Here is a 19,284-nt window from a genome sequence, read left to right as displayed (position 1 = left end):
AGAGAGAGAGAGAGAGAGAGAGAGAGAGAGAGAGAGAGAGAGAGAGAGAGGGAGAGAGAGAGAGCGAGATTATCAATAAGTACATTTGCTTGGAATGTTGATAAATCTTCGTGTGTAATTTACTAAAATTGCAAGGATGGTTTAATCTTGTTTCTGACAAGATACCGTGTCTGTAAGTATACCAGGGAATGAAAACTATTTAGTTAAACCAGTGTAGGACCATGACGTAATGTCACGTGGTTTTAATACATTAGTCAGCTGTGTATGACACGTACTGAAACCAATAATTTCGATCACTTTTCTGTTACCATGGTAAAAAATTTTCGTCAAAAATGAATAAACTTGACTTTTTGAGAGGAAAATGTAAGAAGCAATGCCGTGATTTGTTATTTGAGTTGTTATCCATTTTTATTTATGCGATATGATAGGACATTATGTGGGGGAAATAATAAGTCTTTTCAGCAAGCTAACCTAATGAAAAATGATTGGGCTCGAATGACAAATTACTTGTCCCGGACATCAGTTCATTATCAAGTACCCTTTTTTGCGATAATGCACTTAGTCTGTACTTATACTAGCCAACTCCAATACAGATTGTTGGAAGCAGTTCTGAAATAGACGAGTGCATATACAACACGACCAACGACGATAAAAAACATAGACATTCCAAAAGACATATTTCAGATACCGGACACAGAGTCGCGATTACCCAACCACGTCTGGGAAGATATAAGAGCCGCCATATTGGTAAGTAAATTCGCAGTTAAGAAATCAAAACAAAATGAGTATATGGCAAACTACTGTGGAGTTCGGTACACGCTTCTTGTGTTTAATAAGTGTCATTTTTTAAATCAAATCTTAAGAAGTCGACAAATGGTATCCTGAGAGAATGAAATTGATGAGGGGTCATCCGAGTCATTTGGTTGCCCCACTCTTACCGGGTAGTGATTCACTGCGACGTCGATCATACGAGTTACCCGCGTTCATCGGCCAATTCTACGATAAGGTTACAACAACTTCTGATCAGCTAATATTCACTCCGGGAACAAGAAGCGCAGTATTAATGCTAAAATAGTGTGTATAGAAGTTTAACCCCCCCCCCTCTAAAATAAGGCATACTTATAAGATTTTGACCATAGAAATGCATCAAATATCGTCACTTTTTCGTTCATTCATGGTTTCTTAGATAAGATAAATCCTACTATATACATAGTATAGTGTAAATGTATGACAATCTCTTTGGGATGAAAAGCGGCCGTTAGAGACTCGGAGTCTTCGATGGAATACCGTGATGTTTCATCATGCTGCAAAAAATTCTGGCGACATAACGAGAAACATTCCACACGTAGACAGACAGACGGGCAAGCAAGCAAGCGATGCCAACGAAGAAAAAATAACTTAGAGACGAGCTCATCGAATGCGCATACAGACACCGTAGTACATGTAATTGAATCCGCGTAACGATGACCCCTGACCTCTCACGTCCGCGTCCTGATGATTCACATATATGAACTTAAAAAAAACACTCGTAAGTTTTAATGAAGAGATACTTTTAACGGAACCTTAGGAATTAGAGATTAGAGAATGAGTTGGTGGAATATCAGACCCTTTTCTGTCTTTTCTTTTGGAGGCACAGTGGTGTAAAATGAGATGCAGAGATCCGTTACCGATACCCATACAAGTAGAGATCATAAAAGCCTGCACAGATGACGATGTGAAAGAACTACGTAGACTTATGAAGGAAGATAAAATGATATCGAACGTTCTACTACATCATGGTGTGCTAGGCCAGCCGTATCAAGACAACTTCGGTGGATTTGAATATCTGTCTCCTCTCCAACTCTCCGCGGTGTGTGGAAGCTGGCGTTGTTGCGAGTTCCTCGTGAACAACAAAGCATTGGTTAATTTTGACGTTGCTAAGGCGAACAAACACATGTACCAGCCTTTGTATCTGGCTTTACGAAGTTCACGTGCAGAATCGGGGAAGGTGCAAGATTATGAGAAATGTATTGGGGTTCTAATGGAGGCAGGTGCAAACCCGTCGCTAAGCGACGAACGATATTATGGCTCGCTTCTTCATCTTACGATGGAATTTAGACTCGATGTTGAATTTATCGTGTTGCTCCTCAGTGGAGGTGCAAATATCAACAAAAAGAATGCAAGGCAGATGACACCGCTCCATCTTGCTGTGGTATCAGCGAGGGACGTCGATCAAGATTACGTCACAACACTTCTGAGATTCAGACCAAAACTGAATATACGTGATAATGTTGGTAGAACGGCGTTTGTGATCGCCGCCAATTATGGACTTGACCGGGTCGTTCAACTTTTGTACATTCATGGCGCGAACCCAAATATCGCAACTGATAATTCTGAGACGGCCTTGCATCATGCCTGTAAACACGGACATGTTGCTGTGATACGATTCTTGACCGATAAAGTTAGAAACATTAACCTTCGGAATTATCAAGGAGAAACCGCTCTCGATTTACTTATCTTGAAACTTCCCGATCTAATGTCTCTCGAAGAATACGTCAAACATCCGCGAACCCTAGCGTCGTGTCTTCAGAAACTATTGAATTATGGTGCTGTGGAGACAACTTTAGGTGGGAGGACTTTTCTACCTATATTTCGCCACCAAAACGTTACTAATTTCGCATACGCGGTGCGCATGCTCGTCAATGTGCGAGCATACATCGACATATATAGTATTATTGTTTTCTCCATGGAAACGGACACGTGGTCAGACGCAGGACATAACCATGGCAGTGTGCTATTTGAGCAGTTATTAACTTTGGGAGATACACCGCGAACATTGCGTCATATTTGTCGTTGCGCGATTCGGAGACACCTTGGAAACCGTTGTCATGACAATATATATGATCTACCTTTACCAGCTCTGTTGAAATCGTACTTGTTACTGGATACAAACATTAAATAAGTGATTTCAAAGTGTGAAAAAAGTTGATTAAGTCTCCCACTTGTAAGCGGAGATCGGTGACAATCAAAGACATATACAACTGACATACTTCCACCCAAAATTCTTGAACTCATTTACTTTTGTAGTATATTCATTTGATGGATTTCTATCCTATTTTAGAGTTGAATCAGCTTAAACACTTTCAGTCATGGATTGGGAAATAAAATATACACTAAGAAAGAAGTTCATGTCTTTGCGATTTCATGGTGAATATTAGCTATTGTGTTGAGTCTTACATATACACAGATATGCCAAAACAAACCAAGTAGCTCCAAATGTGGTCACGAAAACTGATTCTTCAGATATTTTCTTGTTAAACACGCACTACTTTATCTGTAAACATATTGATTCAGAAGTACTCACTAAAATTGGCGTCAATGGAATTGTAGCACAACTGCATAGTTTGGGCATAGGTCAAAAGTAGTTTTTAGAATGTTCAATCAGGGTATCGTCGTAACGGTAAACCACAGCCTCTTTTACGGCACAGTACAAGACACATCGCCCATTTTGTTGCGTCAGCAGAACTATGTGTTTTGGCTTGCGAAAATGAGTCAGGGGGTGGACACCATTCTCTTATAGTCGCTCAATTGGTTTCCATTGCTGTTGTGTTGTAATAGGCGTGACAACAGCTGCTATGCACATTTGTGTTTATGAATGTTCATTCACTTGAATACCCTTCAATGTTATCTTTTTGCTGCAAAAGACTCTGACGAGCACTTTACTGTTGCTTTGGGAGTGGTCATAGTAGTTACGTGCATTTTATTATGTGTATACACTTGACTTACCTATCAATGCTATTTTTCCAAAAGACATGCTCATTTGGCTGTTGCTAATGGCGTGGTCATGGTTACTTTGCACAATAATGTTTATTTTTGAATGTTTATTCACTTGACTACCCATTATTCATTTGTCTTTGTTTTCCCTGGCAGAAGATAATGAAATTTGCTGTTGCTAAGGACATTGACATAGTTGTCATGTCTTCAACTAAATATTTAGCTCGACACCTCTTGAAACATAAAACAAAATTTAGTTTAAAAAAAAATATTTGTGTTGGCCAAAAATCACATCCTGTTAGACCCATCCCATACTTTACATATCAATGGCATGGTCTTCTAATGTTGAACAAATCTTAATCTAGAGACTTCTAGAGACACTTTAGTCACATTTCAGATCAACTGGTCAGGTTATCAGGTAGTTTGTGAGTTTTGACTAAAAATCACATCTTTTTAGATCTGATTTGCATATAAACAATTCTTTATCTAGACACACCTAGAAACATCCTAACCAGATTTCAGAGCAATTCACATAGTTTTTAATATTTTGTAAAAACCAAAATCACTTCCTTAGATCTATTTTACCTATTACTGATTAGCTTGCTTTCATAACATCTCTGCCAAATGCCCCATAGTTTTGGACTATTAAACCATTCACACACACACACACACACACACACACACACACACACACACACACACGCACAAACACAGACAGAGACTTGAATATTCATCTAGCGAAGTTGTAGTGACAAGGGCCCCTTAGGTCACTCATATTTTCTTTGACTGAACAAAGAAAAATATTGGGGAATCATAACTAATTCTCTGCAACTCTACACAAAGTTTTATGTTACATTTTTCTTATCGCGTTCTTTCCACAGGTAAATGTCCTATGTGAAGCCCTGTTTTCTGACAGATGCGTACAATTGGTCGAAAGCTATGAAGAGATGTACAATATTTAAAAATCCCTCTCAACTTTGTGTAAATACTCGTGATTCCTAAAATGGATAACATTGGGTGGAGTTATAGTGAAAATTGAAAAGCTCCTTGTATGGAAGACTGATGGCAACCAGTACTGACATCAAACTACTTGTCATTTCCTGTATCGAGAATGAATCTAGCAGATTATCTACACTACTGTCAGCAAATCATGATATTTCAACTATTCACATCAACTTTACTGTTCTTCTAGCCTGCATAAGGGACAAGCATTTCCTACAAGCCTGGAGACGGTTAAAGGCCCATGTTGGTTTTCACTATGTCACCCCACTTCAAATAGCAGCATTCCATGGCAACTGTGAATCATTGGAAATCTTGCTACACAATACCCAAATTTACAAATCTGGTGGGCAGCGACTCAACGAGTACCCTCCCCTTACCTTTGCATTTCTTGCTTTGGAACTGACACCGATTGATTTAGTGGAGAGGCAAAATTATGAGAACTGCCTCCAGCTTCTCCTGAGAATGGGAGCTGATGCTAGAATGCCAGTACTGATTCGCTGGCCTCTCTTACACCGAGCAATGGATGCCAACCTGAATCCTGACATCTTACAGTTGCTCGTACAACAAGGTGCTGATATCAATGGTGTTGATAATCGTAAAATGACTGCACTACACTTTGCTGTCGTGTACGATAAAAGTCGATACATTGAGCTACTAATCAGACTGGGTGCAGAGATTGATAAGCTTGGACCCGGAGGCATGACTGCACTACTATATGCAGCTAACTTTCCTATCGACCGGATATATGATAGAGTTCGGATTCTACATCAGAATGGTGCTGATGCGAATATTGTGAATAATTATGGGAGAACTGCACTACATAGTGCCTGTGCAGGTGGTGTGGTTGAGCATATTGATTACCTCGCGGACAAAACAAACAATATAAATGCTCAGACAAACGACGGTGACACTGCTCTTGATTTGGCAACAAAAAATATCTACAATTTTCTCCTCTATAACACAACTTCAGAAGTGACAAACCCTTTTGATGCAAACTATTCCAAGGTTGTGGCTAAATGTTTCATTAAGTTGTTAAACCATGGCGCCAAGTTCAACAGAATGATGCCTGAAGTTATACAATCATCTGTGCTGTACATAGCAGAGGTGCTGTGTGTACTCGTCAACAGCGTTCCATACGTTGACTTCACAGGTAGTGATGTACAAAGACCAGCAGAAGCACCTGCTCACTATAGGTCCTTTTACAATAAAGTGTTTACGCTAGGAAATGAACCAAGATGTTTACGTCATCTGTGTCGGTGTGCAATCAGGAAGACTTTAGGGAAAAGGCTGTACGTTGCCGCAGAACAAATTAATCTACCAACAAGTCTAAAGATCTACATCAGATTAGAATCGTGCCTTCAGTTAGAATTAGCATAGTTAGGGTTTTCAGAACAACGGACTGAAGATTTCACCAACTTTGGATGTAACTTATACATGTACTGATAACCACTGCAATGGCTATTTACACATTTTCTTCAATCCACAAAACAGAAATATTTGGTCAGACTGGAAAACATAAAACCTGATATACACATTTCTTTCCCAAACCTGTTTTGGAACACAGACATATGTAATGAAGTTGACAGAGTCGGAGAATAGGTGAGGGATTTTATGAAGGGCAAATTGAGCAAATGTGAGACTTAGTCAATGTAAATTTGTACACTGAGCCCACTGATCTGCCATCTTGAATGATGAAGGCATTCTGACTGATATTCATCTCTCTTTCAAAGGGAAGTCATTGAAACTGATATAACTTAGATCATCCTCAAGTGGTTACAACCTGTTACTATCCAACAGGATATTGACCAATCACAGAGTTCCTTTTATACCCTCAATGTTGACCGCTTTTCCAATATGGCTACCTCCACCGCTGAATTCAAACATTGAAGTTACTGAAAGGTGCCTTAACATAAACACATCCTCAAAAGCAATGCATTCAAAATATTCACCGTGGACAGAATGTGTTTGTGATAGGCCTTAGAGGCAGTAGCAAGTCAATTTGCTAATTGATAATACATGTACAGTGAACACACCGAAGCACCCCATTGGACATAGAGTTGTCAGTTGTATCCAACCAGGTTAACTGTTTGAAGGTGATCCAAGATATACAAGTTTCAATGACTTCCTTCAAGGCTGTTGACAGAGATAGATATCGTAGTCTTAATATCTTGATTATTTCAGAGACACACTGTAACAGAGCCACACCCTTGTCACATTCACTGTATAAGAATTTATTACCTTTGAGTTTAAAATACAGATAAAAGAACTGACCATTTGGATCAATAAATTGTTGTAAAGTTTCCTAACATTACTGGACCTCAGCTACTACATGTTTCTTCCTTTCCGGTACAAAAGGAACAGCTCCTGGTTTGCTGTGCTTCCGTCTGTTGGACTCCCTGAAAATAGGAAAAAAGATAAAATATATACAGTAATCGTACATACTTTGGCAATGGATTTACTTCAGCTGAATACATGCAAAAGAAATCGGCAAAAATAAATCCCGCTAATGTACTTTATGGTTTGTCATATTTCTACTGTATATTCAGCTGTTGTGGAAGGTGTTGACAGCAGTTGCACTGAACATGGTAGGCCAAAGGTATCTGTGCTCTTCCATGGAAATAAGTCCTGCTAACATACTTTACGAGATGTCATATTTCTACATTCAGCTGTTGTGAAAGGTGTCAACACCTGTTGCACTGAATATGGTACGCCAATTGGCTAAGATATTTACAAGTTGTGTCTCCTTTCCTCCTGCACTGCCTATCAACTTAAAAGTGTACCTGGCATTACCTGAACTGGTATTCTCCCAAACTTTTCATGCACCAAAATAAATATGTTTACATTGCTTCAATTAAAACAAGGGCGAATGACTTGGGAACAATGTTATATCTTTACATTTGTTTTTTCTATTCATACTGATTTCATGCATTCACCTAGTACATTCTACATTGGGTGTGTGTGTGTGTGTGTGTGTGTCCATACATGTCGTTTGCACCAAGAAAAATCCCTGAATGGAACTGTTTACCCTAAAACATTAGTGAAGTATCATACAATACAGTTTTTAAACAGTGCTTACAAGCCCTGGATGTCACGTCAATTGTTCGACAGCCTTATTATTACTAAGTTGCTATTAGCTTCAGTATCTGTGTATGTCATAATCTGTTTTTGGATGTTTACACAGTATCCTACAGATACAGATACATGTACATGTATGTACAGGTGTGTGTGTGTGTGTGTGTGTGTGTGTGTGTGTGTGTGTGTATTTTCATTTTTACTGTCACGTAAACTTACATGTAAATGTTACAATCCCAAATGATGAAAATAGGTTGCATCAATCAAGGAAATATCTTATTGTAAATATGGATGATGAGAAGTATTAAAATAACAAAGACACGCAGACTTACTTTCTCCTCTTGGATTCTTTCTGTTCACGGATAGTTTTACGTTCTGTGTAAACTAATCTTGGTACATGTCTGTGACGTGATATTCTTTTCACTTGTGGGAAATGTTTGAACTTTTCTTTCAGTTTATCACTGTATACAGCTGCTGCCTCTTCCCTTGGTCTCATCTGGAACAAAATGGAATAAATCAGTGAATCTATCTAATCCTCTGCTAAAAAACATTGTCATTAGGAGACAATCGCACAATGTCACACAAGCTCAATGAACTAACTTCATTAGACCAAAACCCCTCCTCCTATATGAATGTTCACAAGCCTGATAACAACACATCTACAGTATGTATGCGGCAACCATGTGGAAAATTGTAGTAGTCACGCCACTCTGATCAATACAATTTAAAAACATGGTGAACGCATTAAAATACTAAGCAGACAGAAACCCAGCACTGTATATCATTTGTATAGGAGTGAATTGTAATCAACATATCAGTAGTAAATACATAACCTTTTACCAATGAAGTTGTGAAAGTTTCAAAATTTGGTAAAAAGTGCAAAAAATGAAGTTCAGCAATCACATCGACTCCAGACCTAAACGAAGGAAGTTCGTTTATTGAGCTTGTGTGACATTGTGTAATCATCCCTAAACTGTCTACATTATCTTTTTGATTCGTCATAAATAGCAGACTACCACATGGTTCATTACCATGTGCACACCACCATAACTCAAAAGATGGCTTCCACAGGTATTCAATTTGGTACAATTTGAGATTGACAAATTTATGTATGTTGATGTTTTTACACTTTCAAAGTTCAGAGATTGTCCATGTCCAGATGAAGGGCCTTCTATTTGTTGACAATCATGAGGTGTCACATCATTGATCACTATCTAATTTCTTACAAATACCAAAATAACCCATGTTGAATTTGGCTTATTTGCAGAATGTCAGAGTTTAAATTGTGAGCAAAACATCTTTTTGTTGTTAATCTAGTAAATTTCTGCTTGGAAATGATGTTTTGTTGGAGTGATTCTAGTTACTGGGTAGGTTTTGTACCACGGGACTCCGATACTATGACTGGCGAATGTTTGGAGCAAACAGCTGTTGTGCTTACAAACACACAAATACTACTACAACTCAATGTGTGTATTTGTTGTACGATTATTGAGATCTTAAATATGGTTAATAAAACGAGTATATGATGAAACATGGCACCACCATAAAAGATAATCACAGTCGTTTCACTTCTTTTAAAAAAAAATACACTCATGTCAAAACAATGAAGCACCACATGTGTTATATTGCAAGCACAAATATTTTGCATTCGGCAGATATTTTTATCATGTGTAAACAAACGGTATGTAGCTAAGCATATATGGACTTACCACTCCTAGCTTTTCCGAGGCCCTAGCTTTCCACACACGGATATTTGTTTCATCAGAGCCTGATAAAATATACTTGTTATCCATGGACCATTTCACACATGATACCTGCTGCATTCTCTTTGTGTGGTACACCTCTCTGTTCACCAAAAAATGAAATGCTATGAAGGCACAAACTAAAACTACAGCTGTAACATGTTGATATCTTTTTCTGATGGATGATGGGTTTAATAACTCACAGTAGGGTGGCATTTCTGATGACTTCAATGATCTTGAAGAGAACAAGTTTGGGGACTTTCAGTGTTCACACTATTTTTATTACAGGGTAATAATAATAATGATAGTCTTTATATACACTGGATAGTTCTTTAAGTATATAAACACTTGTCTCCCATGAAATCCAGTGAGGGCCATCCCTCATGGGTTCAGTGTTAATGCAGGAGGAAACCGGAGTACCTGGGGAAAACCTGCATTGTTCGGTAGAGTCAAACTGAATGACACTCTTCTTACTTACAGCATGGTAAATTTAATCGAATCTTGAATGGAGTTCAAACCCCGACCGCAGTGGTAAGAGGCAAGTGGTTTAATCACTCGGCCACCGACAACCCTAAGGGTGATGATTACATTGTACATGTACATCTGCACAACAAAGGCACTACTATCATCCACTTCTGTTCTCTACCACATTGCAAAACAGTAGTGTTACTAAGTCTGTCTATTTAACTAAGCTGGGAACTCATTTCCTGTGGTTGTAAATATCAGTTGACGTATGATGATATTCTTACCTACTGTGACCTTTGTCGTATGGGAATATCCTGATTGTTTTATCAAAACTACCAGATACAAACTCTTTGCCAGTCGGTGCATAGTCTACGTCTAGTACAGCTGATACATGGTCCATATGTACATTGACAGGCATATCAAGTCGCCTCATATCAAAGGTATACAAACTGCAAAGAAAGTAGTGTATAAATGTTCCATCAAACTTTTACAATGGATAAACAATATTTGTGAAAACCATCTTATGAACTTTGGGAAGAGACTTTGAGTCAGTACATAGTTTAATATAATTGATCGCTAGTTTAGATACTCGACCATAGAACATGATCCTTTTCACATGTACAATGTACCTGTGAGTTAAATACAAATGCACACAAGTACCTATAAACATGACATGTTACATTTGTAGGTGTATTATTGTCGCAACTCGCAAGTTTTTCATTCTTCTTGTTACAAATAAGACACACATGTAGCAGCTTAAAAATCACATTTGTCCCATAGTGCACTAGTGCATGCTATGTAGTTAACTGTATTTGTCTCCATAACTCTAGTGTATTTACTGGTGAGTTGGACATCTCTCTTGCTGTCCATCATCAGATGCCAAATCACTCATTTCTAATATGTAACTATTTTTCCATCTCACCTCCCCTTCTCTTTGGCCCTTGTAATACACAATGTATACAGTGAACCTTTCAGTTCATGTTCCTGTCTGTGTCAGTGTGTCTCTACCTACTGTACAATGTATATCCCCTCGATCCATCGCTACCCCATGTCAGTGTGTCTCTCTACCTATACATGATGTATCCCCTCCATCCCTCTCTAGCCCATGTCGGCTCTCTACCTATATCCCCTCGATACCTCTCTACCCCATGTCAGTTTGTCTCTCTATCTTTATCCCCTCGATCCGCTCTACCCCATGTCAGTGTCTCTGCCTACATTGTATATCCTTGATCCCTCTCTACCCAATATCAGTGTATCTCTCTACCTATATCCCCTCGATCCCTCTCTACCCCATGTCAGTGTCTCTCTCTACCAGATCCCCTCGATCCCTCTCTACCCCATGTCAGTGTATCTTTCATGCTCACTTTTTCCTTTTCCTCAGTCAGTTTCTATCTCATTATAACTTCCGACACATTTCTACAAACTTACTTGTGATCTTCATTAGCTGCAGTAAACATGAATGCTTCCATAGGATTCCAGGCTATAGTGTTAGTTTTCATTTCCAAGATAATCTTCCTTAAAGGTGATGAACCTCTCATGTCATATAAAACTATATTTCTATCAGCTGCACAACTGCCAAGTATGTGGGTCTGAAAGTTGACAAGCAGTAATATATGATTGAAGCCAGTAATTCTGAAAAAACACATATATGCTTGTTCACGTTACAACATTTTATCATCTGGGTCAACAAACTCAAACTTTGTTTGAGCTACCATTAACTTAGTCTAGCTGCTAGGCCCCTCCAGCAATTTTGTTTGCAGTAAAAGTGGCTGAAGTTTGCCACTGAGGGCGCTAGCAAAACTGCGCAATAACCCTGTGTTCAAAGCTGGCAAACACTAAACTGACACTACAATGTACCCCCAACACCAGCATGTGGAAGGGTTACTGCTCACACCAACATCCGGCAAGCTCAGTACTAACAGTAATGCCAGGCTGGCACTAACACCTGACCATCATGTTGGCAACTGGAAGGGTTGATGCCTACACCAGCTCTATATTGCCACCAGGCTAGCTCAGTACTAACACTAGGCTGCTACTAACACCTGACCAGCATGTTAGCAACTGGAAGGGCTGGTGCCTACACCAACCCTATGTTAACACCAGGCTAGCTCAGTACTAACACTAGGCTGGTGCTAACACCTCACCAGCATGTTAGCAACTGGAAGGGATAATGCCTATAATGTACACCAACCCCATGATTACACAAAGTTACTGTAGCATGAGATGTCATCAGCTGTATATAACAACTTCTAATAATAAGGCTTACCTCTACAGGATTGAATTTAACACTTTGTATACTATCTGTACCCCAGGTAAATGATCTGATTGGGTCTGTTCTACTCTCATCCCAGATATCAACTTGCTGACCACAAGTCGCAAAGATAGCGTCCTTCCAGTGATGGTCTACAGAGATGTATACAGTCTGTAATACAAAAGGTCAAATTAAGCAGAGTTCCTACGATATATATATATATATATATATATATATATATATATATTGTAGATGTACATTCTCAGGATATTACCAAAAGTTTAAACTGTTTATTTCCGAGGCACATCCTACGTTAGTCCATAATCCATGCTTTCTAATTGTTACTCAGTATTCTTTCATTTTGGGAGTAGTGTCTGTGTCTGCACCTGGAGATCTCTAGAGAACAGGTGCATTACTATGAATACCTATATTATTATAATGTAAATGGTACATGTAACCACTCTTGTACAAGACAAGTATAACTACCTTTCCAAGTATTGTATTGATTGGTTCTTCCTCAACTCCATACCCAGGTGGTTCCATGCTCCATTGTTTTATAGTGTGGTCATCGCCAACCTAATAGTAAACACCAACGATAGCAAATTTATACGTACATATATTATGTACCAGTACATTGAGTTTTGTTACGTGACAAACAATTCCAGTCCTCTTACTTAATTTATCAAGTTTTGGGAACTGCATGGATAAGCCTGAACTTGAACTTCTGACATCTTTATGTAAAGAATGTTATTTCTTTATTTCACATCACTTAAATTTGCGTAGTTGTCAAGAGACAATAATTGAAATTCTATTTCACCTCTATTGCTCTCATATCCTCTCGCTGCCTCATGGGAATTCACAGACATATAATATGTATGAGTTGCACACTGAATATTCATGAATCCTAAGTGCTTATTACCTAAAGATAGTCATGAATATTCAGTTTGTAATTCATACATGCAAAATGTCTGTATGTCTGTTATGTCCCATGAGGCAACGGTGGTTCACAGTGAGAACAATATAGATGAAAACAAGAGTTTCAATTTGGTGTTTGTCGGCAACCGAGTGAGAATTTTGTGATTAGAAAAAACTCTCCAGAAACCAAAGTTTATGAAAGTACCTTTATTGCCTGAAGTGTCATTCCCCTGTAAGGCTGAATGACACAGTGTTGTTTGAGTTTTGTGAGAAATCTGCACTTTTACAGTAACGTAAACCTAGCTGATTATACACACATTTTAATTACAGTTACACCAAGCCAGACATAATGTAGATATACTTACTGAGAAAAAACTATCACCCTGTGGTCTGACACATAAACCTCTAACAAAACCAGTATGTGCCGTGATCGTTCTCCTACAGTGACGTCGAGCTAAATCCCAAACTCTTATCTGAAAAAAAATAATGCAGACATAAAATATATCATTTAACATATACATGAATATTTCATTCATTCTTCACTACATCATACAGCAAGCCATTGTAAAGAAGAAAAGAAAAATGGAGGTTCATTCATGTACTGCAGATTAATAGTTACAGCTGAGCTGACGTGTTGAAGCATAGATAGTGGATTCTCCACTGTATGGTTGAAGGTACACATGTATACTGTTAGATACATGTACACCATGTCACACTGCCCTGCCTGAAGGCTACGATTTATCCAAGTATTTAGGGATAGCTAATACACTTTTGTCTGACAACTACATTTTGTACAACCAGTGCTAATTACGACTCATTGAACAACAACTATTTTAGTTTGTGTCTACCTACATGTACATTGTACATGTAACTCTGCTGAAACCTTGACTGCCACTGTTGTATTTATATGTAGTATTGTCTATTCTTACCTCTCCATCACAACTCCCTGATATCAATGTTAAAAGACTGCTAGGGTGTTTACACATACAGTGAATTCCATCTCTGTGTCCGTCCAGTGAACCGAGGAATGGCTTGGCAAATACTCTTTCTAGCTTAGTAGCATTTAGTGCCCTAGTGTATTCTCTGGCAGCTTCAAATGGATGTAGAGCTGGATCATAGTTTCTAGGAACTGAAAATAAACAAACAAGGGTTATACATGTACCATAGCCCTTTTAAAATTACAATGTAGTCTAATGCTATCCTTTAGATATCTCTTTCAGATGATACAATACCACATTGGCATCCAGACTACTTATCAATACATGAGATGTAAGTGTATGTATATGTGTGTGTGTGTACATGTATGTACAGTATGTATGTATGTATGTATGTATGTATGTATGTATGTGTGTATTTGCAATGTTATAGCTCAAATATAATCATACCATACCTCTGTGTATGTCATTCTTCGTCTCTCTAACGTAATGGTCTGGATTCCTACTAAGCACTTTCACCTTCATCTTCCAACTGAAACATGAAGTTGTTATACAACCTGCTTTAAAATCCCGTGGTATGAAAATGTAAGAAGCCGCTAGCCGGTGTAAATAACGTTATCCCGGAAGCACGTTCGAGTTGGTTCAGCTCCAAGTAATCTTCGTATCCACTACTACTACTAGCGTACCTCTAATTGTTGTAAACCTTATATCGACAAGCCACCTAATGGAATGCTTAAATCGGTCACAAATGACGTAGTTTAACAAGAAAACTACAAATAACTTTGACTGCTGTACTTTCAGGCACAACACACATGTGCGTGCAATATTAGTTTGTTCGACAGTTATTTCCTCGCTGACAAACGAAAGAAAAGAAAGTCTGTCGTTGGGGGCGCAATTCAAAAATTTGCGGGAGACCTTTAAAAAAGATTTTTTGAATGGGTGAAAAGAAAATAACAATTTCTCGTGTGTGACATACAATAAGATGAAATGTGATAACAAGGCCCACCTATACATACATACATACATACATACATACATACGTACGTACATACATACATACATACATACATACATACATACATACATACATAAATACACACAGAGAGAAGTTTCTATAGCGACGGATATATCGTTAATTTTCAAGGTACAATTTATTTCCGTCGGAGAAACCAATTTTGGTGAACACTTGATCAATCATAGTGAAATTTTCAGAAATGTCAAGGAAATACTAATTTTGAAAGAATCATTGAAAGATACAAATAACACGTAAAGCTAACGGCACCGCTCCAGGGCCCATCATAAACGTTAATATGTTAAGAGTTATGATTGTTGTGCGGAAATCAAATATGGTTTTACAGATTCAAGCGAATTAAATATTTGATTGGGTATCCTGGGCATTGAAATTAACAATTCCAATCGACATGCAATGGAATGATCACACATGTCGATTATAATCAGTAGCTGTGGCAGTGAAATGCGAAATAAACTACCAAAGGAAGAAAAGAAGGAACTAGTTTCAAGAAAAGAAGTTTTGAAAAGTATACGTATTTAAGGCAACGACGAAGGGCAATATTACCATTGACAGAACACTATCGTAAGCCAGAGCACAGATCTCTGTTGAAGCCTCGGCCTCTAGTCTTGGACGGTGCCGTAAAAGAGACTGTAGTTCGACGTGTGTCGTAAAAGAGACTGTAGTTTTTACGACGGTGTTCCAGGATCAGCTTGGTATCCTTGCCTACAGATAAAGACTGACGGTAACAGGGAGTGGTGTAGAATTTCCGTTCCAGCTATGTCAATGGTCAATTTCAAGTTTTCAATGTCCCGTTTCCTAAAATATGTTAACTTTACTTCTTCTAAAATTCAATCCACGAAACAAAGACTTTCAGCCATGCCTCTGCTCTAAACGAATTCCTCGTTTTATAACGAATTTTATATAGGGAAAATTATAGGAAAAAGATGAGGTAGGAATTGATAATTTTATTTTGGGACATTCTCACTTACTCCCGTGGGGGGGGGGGGGGGGGTAGCTACTCCCCTTGTTGAGTATACGTATATGTGCCTCCCTTTGGGGTGCGTTTTCTAGCTCTATGGTCTAAAATGGGGTCTGTTTTTTCGAGCTGAAGAGTCTAAAACGGGGTCCACTTTGCATTTTTTATTTTGCTTGGTCTAAAATGTGGTCCATTGTACTTTACCAAATCATAACTGTTAAATCACAGCTTAATTGTCCCCAAGTGTTGCCACCTATGGAAAATCTATTTAGGTCTACACTTTCATCTTTTAAAAAACCTGTCGTGGTCTAGTAAAAATGGGTATTGATATTTGGTCAAGGTGGGTCTAAAATGGGGCCTGGGGTTTCCAGCACTGCGCCACATACACCCTTACCAGAGCTGGCCACTAGTACCCCGGGGGTATACAGACAACATAATATGTATATTGCTAATACCACAAGAGAACAGATCTCAATACTTCTTAACTGTCATTTTAAAATTTAATATCAATTCTCACGCTAATTTATGGATTTTTCACAATATCTCACAAGGTCATCATTGTGCTTTCACTCTCAAAAATACCTGTACATCACAAATTTCTCGAAAACAAGTTTGAGGAATTTAGGTATACTTTGTTTCCGGCTGTGGGCAATAATGTACAGCGTAACTGGTTGTTCCCGTGTCCAACTGTGTGTAAAGTGAACAACATCTAATTGATATCAACACCACAGCGTGACTAATAACGGTAAACGACTAACCACCATGGTTTCCTCTCAATTCTTTAGGAACAAATTCGAAAGAACTTTAATGGCTCTCAAAAGCATTTATTGGGGTCGATTTTTATTACCCGACGGGGGCACACAAAAACATGTATCTGACCCGTCGGTTGTTAGGTCAGTTTTACCAGGGGAGTAAAAGAACGCTTTGGATCACCCTGTGACACCCCCTGGACTGACCACCATAATACTAATATTTCCGTATTTAGAGACAAAAGACAAAATTCATCAGCCCGTGTGTCTCTCTGTGTGTACAAAAATAAATCAATTGACCCTCTTTCATCAAAAGGCTTCAGATACGATTATTGGAAAAACAGATAATAATCAAATTGTTACAGCCACTACTTAAAAAGACTAAAGAGACCATTAAATAAAAAAAAATGAATGAGTAAACTATATGGGCACTCTGACATTAAACCTGGCAAAGTCTAATTTATCTAACAACTACTCATATTGCCAGATGTCAGATGTCAAAGGACACAAGCATTAAAAACCATTAAAATATCAGGACGCTACACACAGAGAGAGGAAGACGCACACACACACACACACACACACACACACACATACACACACACACACACACACACACACACACACAAACAAACAGACAGATACAGGACAGGAAATTTGTCTATTTCTCTATCCCCATCTATCTATCTATCTATCTATGTGTGGAGTCATGATGGGTGAATGGTTAGCGTGACCGGCTTGGAATCTACAGGTTGCAGGTTCGAGCCCTGTCGCTGCCTGCTATTTGTTTCTGAGTGAGGCTAAATTCCCTGGGCAAGATTTGAACCACGACTGTGCTTCAGTCAACCCAGCTGTATAATTGGGGACCTGCTGGTAGGACGTAGGTTGCAATGTGAAGGCTTTAATCCTATGCGCTGAAAATGGCTGCAATGGATTGTATGCTCCCTGGGGAGTTGAGGAAGACTAAAGGGCCGTTGTGCTATTCTGATCCGAGTAAAGCGCTTTGAGCACGGTGTGGGAAAGCGTTATATAAGAACCCAACATTATTATTATTTATCTATCTATATGTCTGTCTGTTTAAAGATCTATCTATATAATATCTATATTCAAGTGTCTAACCCATTTAATCACATGCAAGCTTTCTTCTATGAGTGGAAAAGTGGAAAAGCTCTATCTATGTGGCTAATGTCATGTCTATAGATAAAACATACATATGCATAATGTTTGGTGCTCATTTCAATTTTTACTCAATGGCAGCCATATTTGCAGTGAATAGTCATGATTTACCAAATAACTTTAATACATGGTGAATAGATTCAAGTGTCTACTCTCATATTACCAGGTTTAAACTCTCTTTTGAGACTTTTATTTTTGGTCTTGACTCTGATCTTCAGGTTCAATTATCAAAATTCAAAAATTTCCTGCATTATCAGACACTTTGCAGTATTTATTTGTTGCAACTAAGTACTTTTAAATCATGTCTCCATTCTTTCACAGAGACGTTAAGTATTTCAGGGGGGTCTGTCTCGTCGACGAAGACTTGTTTGTTACTGCAAATTTAGATACTCTAATAGAAGGGTAATATGTGTGATGGCATGCTCTTTACATCATAAATTTAATTAAGTCAAGAATTTGGTGTTTTCACATTTCAAAATCATGAACCACTAACATCTGGAAATACATACCCTTAGCGGTATAGTCATTCAAATAAAAACTGTAGCCTACTTTAACCCCCTGACGTAAATAAGCACATCGGTGCTTGGACCCACAATTCCCTGTCTTATAACCTTTTCATCAGATATTGAAATCTTGAAGATGATTGATGGGAAGAATCTTTGGCATTTTATATTTTTATAAGCAGTAATTATAAAAATGGGATATACGTGTAATTCTGCGGATATGAAAATGTCAGGTTCCACAGTATATTCCAAATGATATATCCTTTTTTTATTGTTAACTCGTCTCCGATATGCAAAGGAAGACAATTCTCTGCGGAAATTAAATTAAACAAAACCCCATACTTTATGAATTAGCAGCAAAGACAAAACACAAAAGCAGACCGACAGGCCGACACTCTGACCACCAACTGACAGAGACCCACAGACCGACAGACAACCTCAAAGTATAAGGCTTAGATATATAATGTAGACTCGATGATGGCCTGATGATGTATCCTGTTTAAAATATACATTCCTGATTTCATTTGTTTGTTGCTTCTGTACTCTTCAAGTCAAGTCTATTACATATCTACCCATGTCTAATACTGTTACCGTGCGATTGCTTTTTGACATAATATCACAGACAGGGAGTTTCCTTTAACTCTGGTAATATAATTTAAAGTAATATATATTTAACTGTTGATATGTGTGTATGTATGTATGTATGTATGTATGTATGTATGTATGTATGTAT

General features: G+C 38.2%; 1 protein-coding gene across 1 annotated transcript; it reads right to left on the bottom strand.

The window, feature by feature from the left end:
- Positions 1-6,980: 6,980 nt before the first annotated feature.
- On the bottom strand, positions 6,981-14,942 carry LOC144444540 (DDB1- and CUL4-associated factor 13-like). Its single transcript, XM_078133989.1, has 10 exons — positions 14,591-14,942; positions 14,130-14,329; positions 13,566-13,673; positions 12,772-12,861; positions 12,301-12,456; positions 11,463-11,623; positions 10,319-10,483; positions 9,537-9,672; positions 8,160-8,323; positions 6,981-7,151 (listed from the first exon to the last, which is right to left on the bottom strand). The coding sequence occupies exons 1-10, from the start codon at positions 14,658-14,660 to the stop codon at positions 7,064-7,066; spliced, it is 1,338 nt and encodes a 445-aa protein (XP_077990115.1). The 5' UTR covers positions 14,661-14,942; the 3' UTR covers positions 6,981-7,063.
- Between the last annotated feature and the right edge of the window lie 4,342 nt (positions 14,943-19,284).

This window comes from Glandiceps talaboti, chromosome 13 (assembly GCF_964340395.1).
Source record: "Glandiceps talaboti chromosome 13, keGlaTala1.1, whole genome shotgun sequence".
NCBI classification, from domain to species: domain Eukaryota; kingdom Metazoa; phylum Hemichordata; class Enteropneusta; family Spengelidae; genus Glandiceps; species Glandiceps talaboti.
The sequence above is the reverse complement of the archived record's forward strand: the minus strand, read 5'-3'. Positions and strand labels throughout refer to the sequence as shown.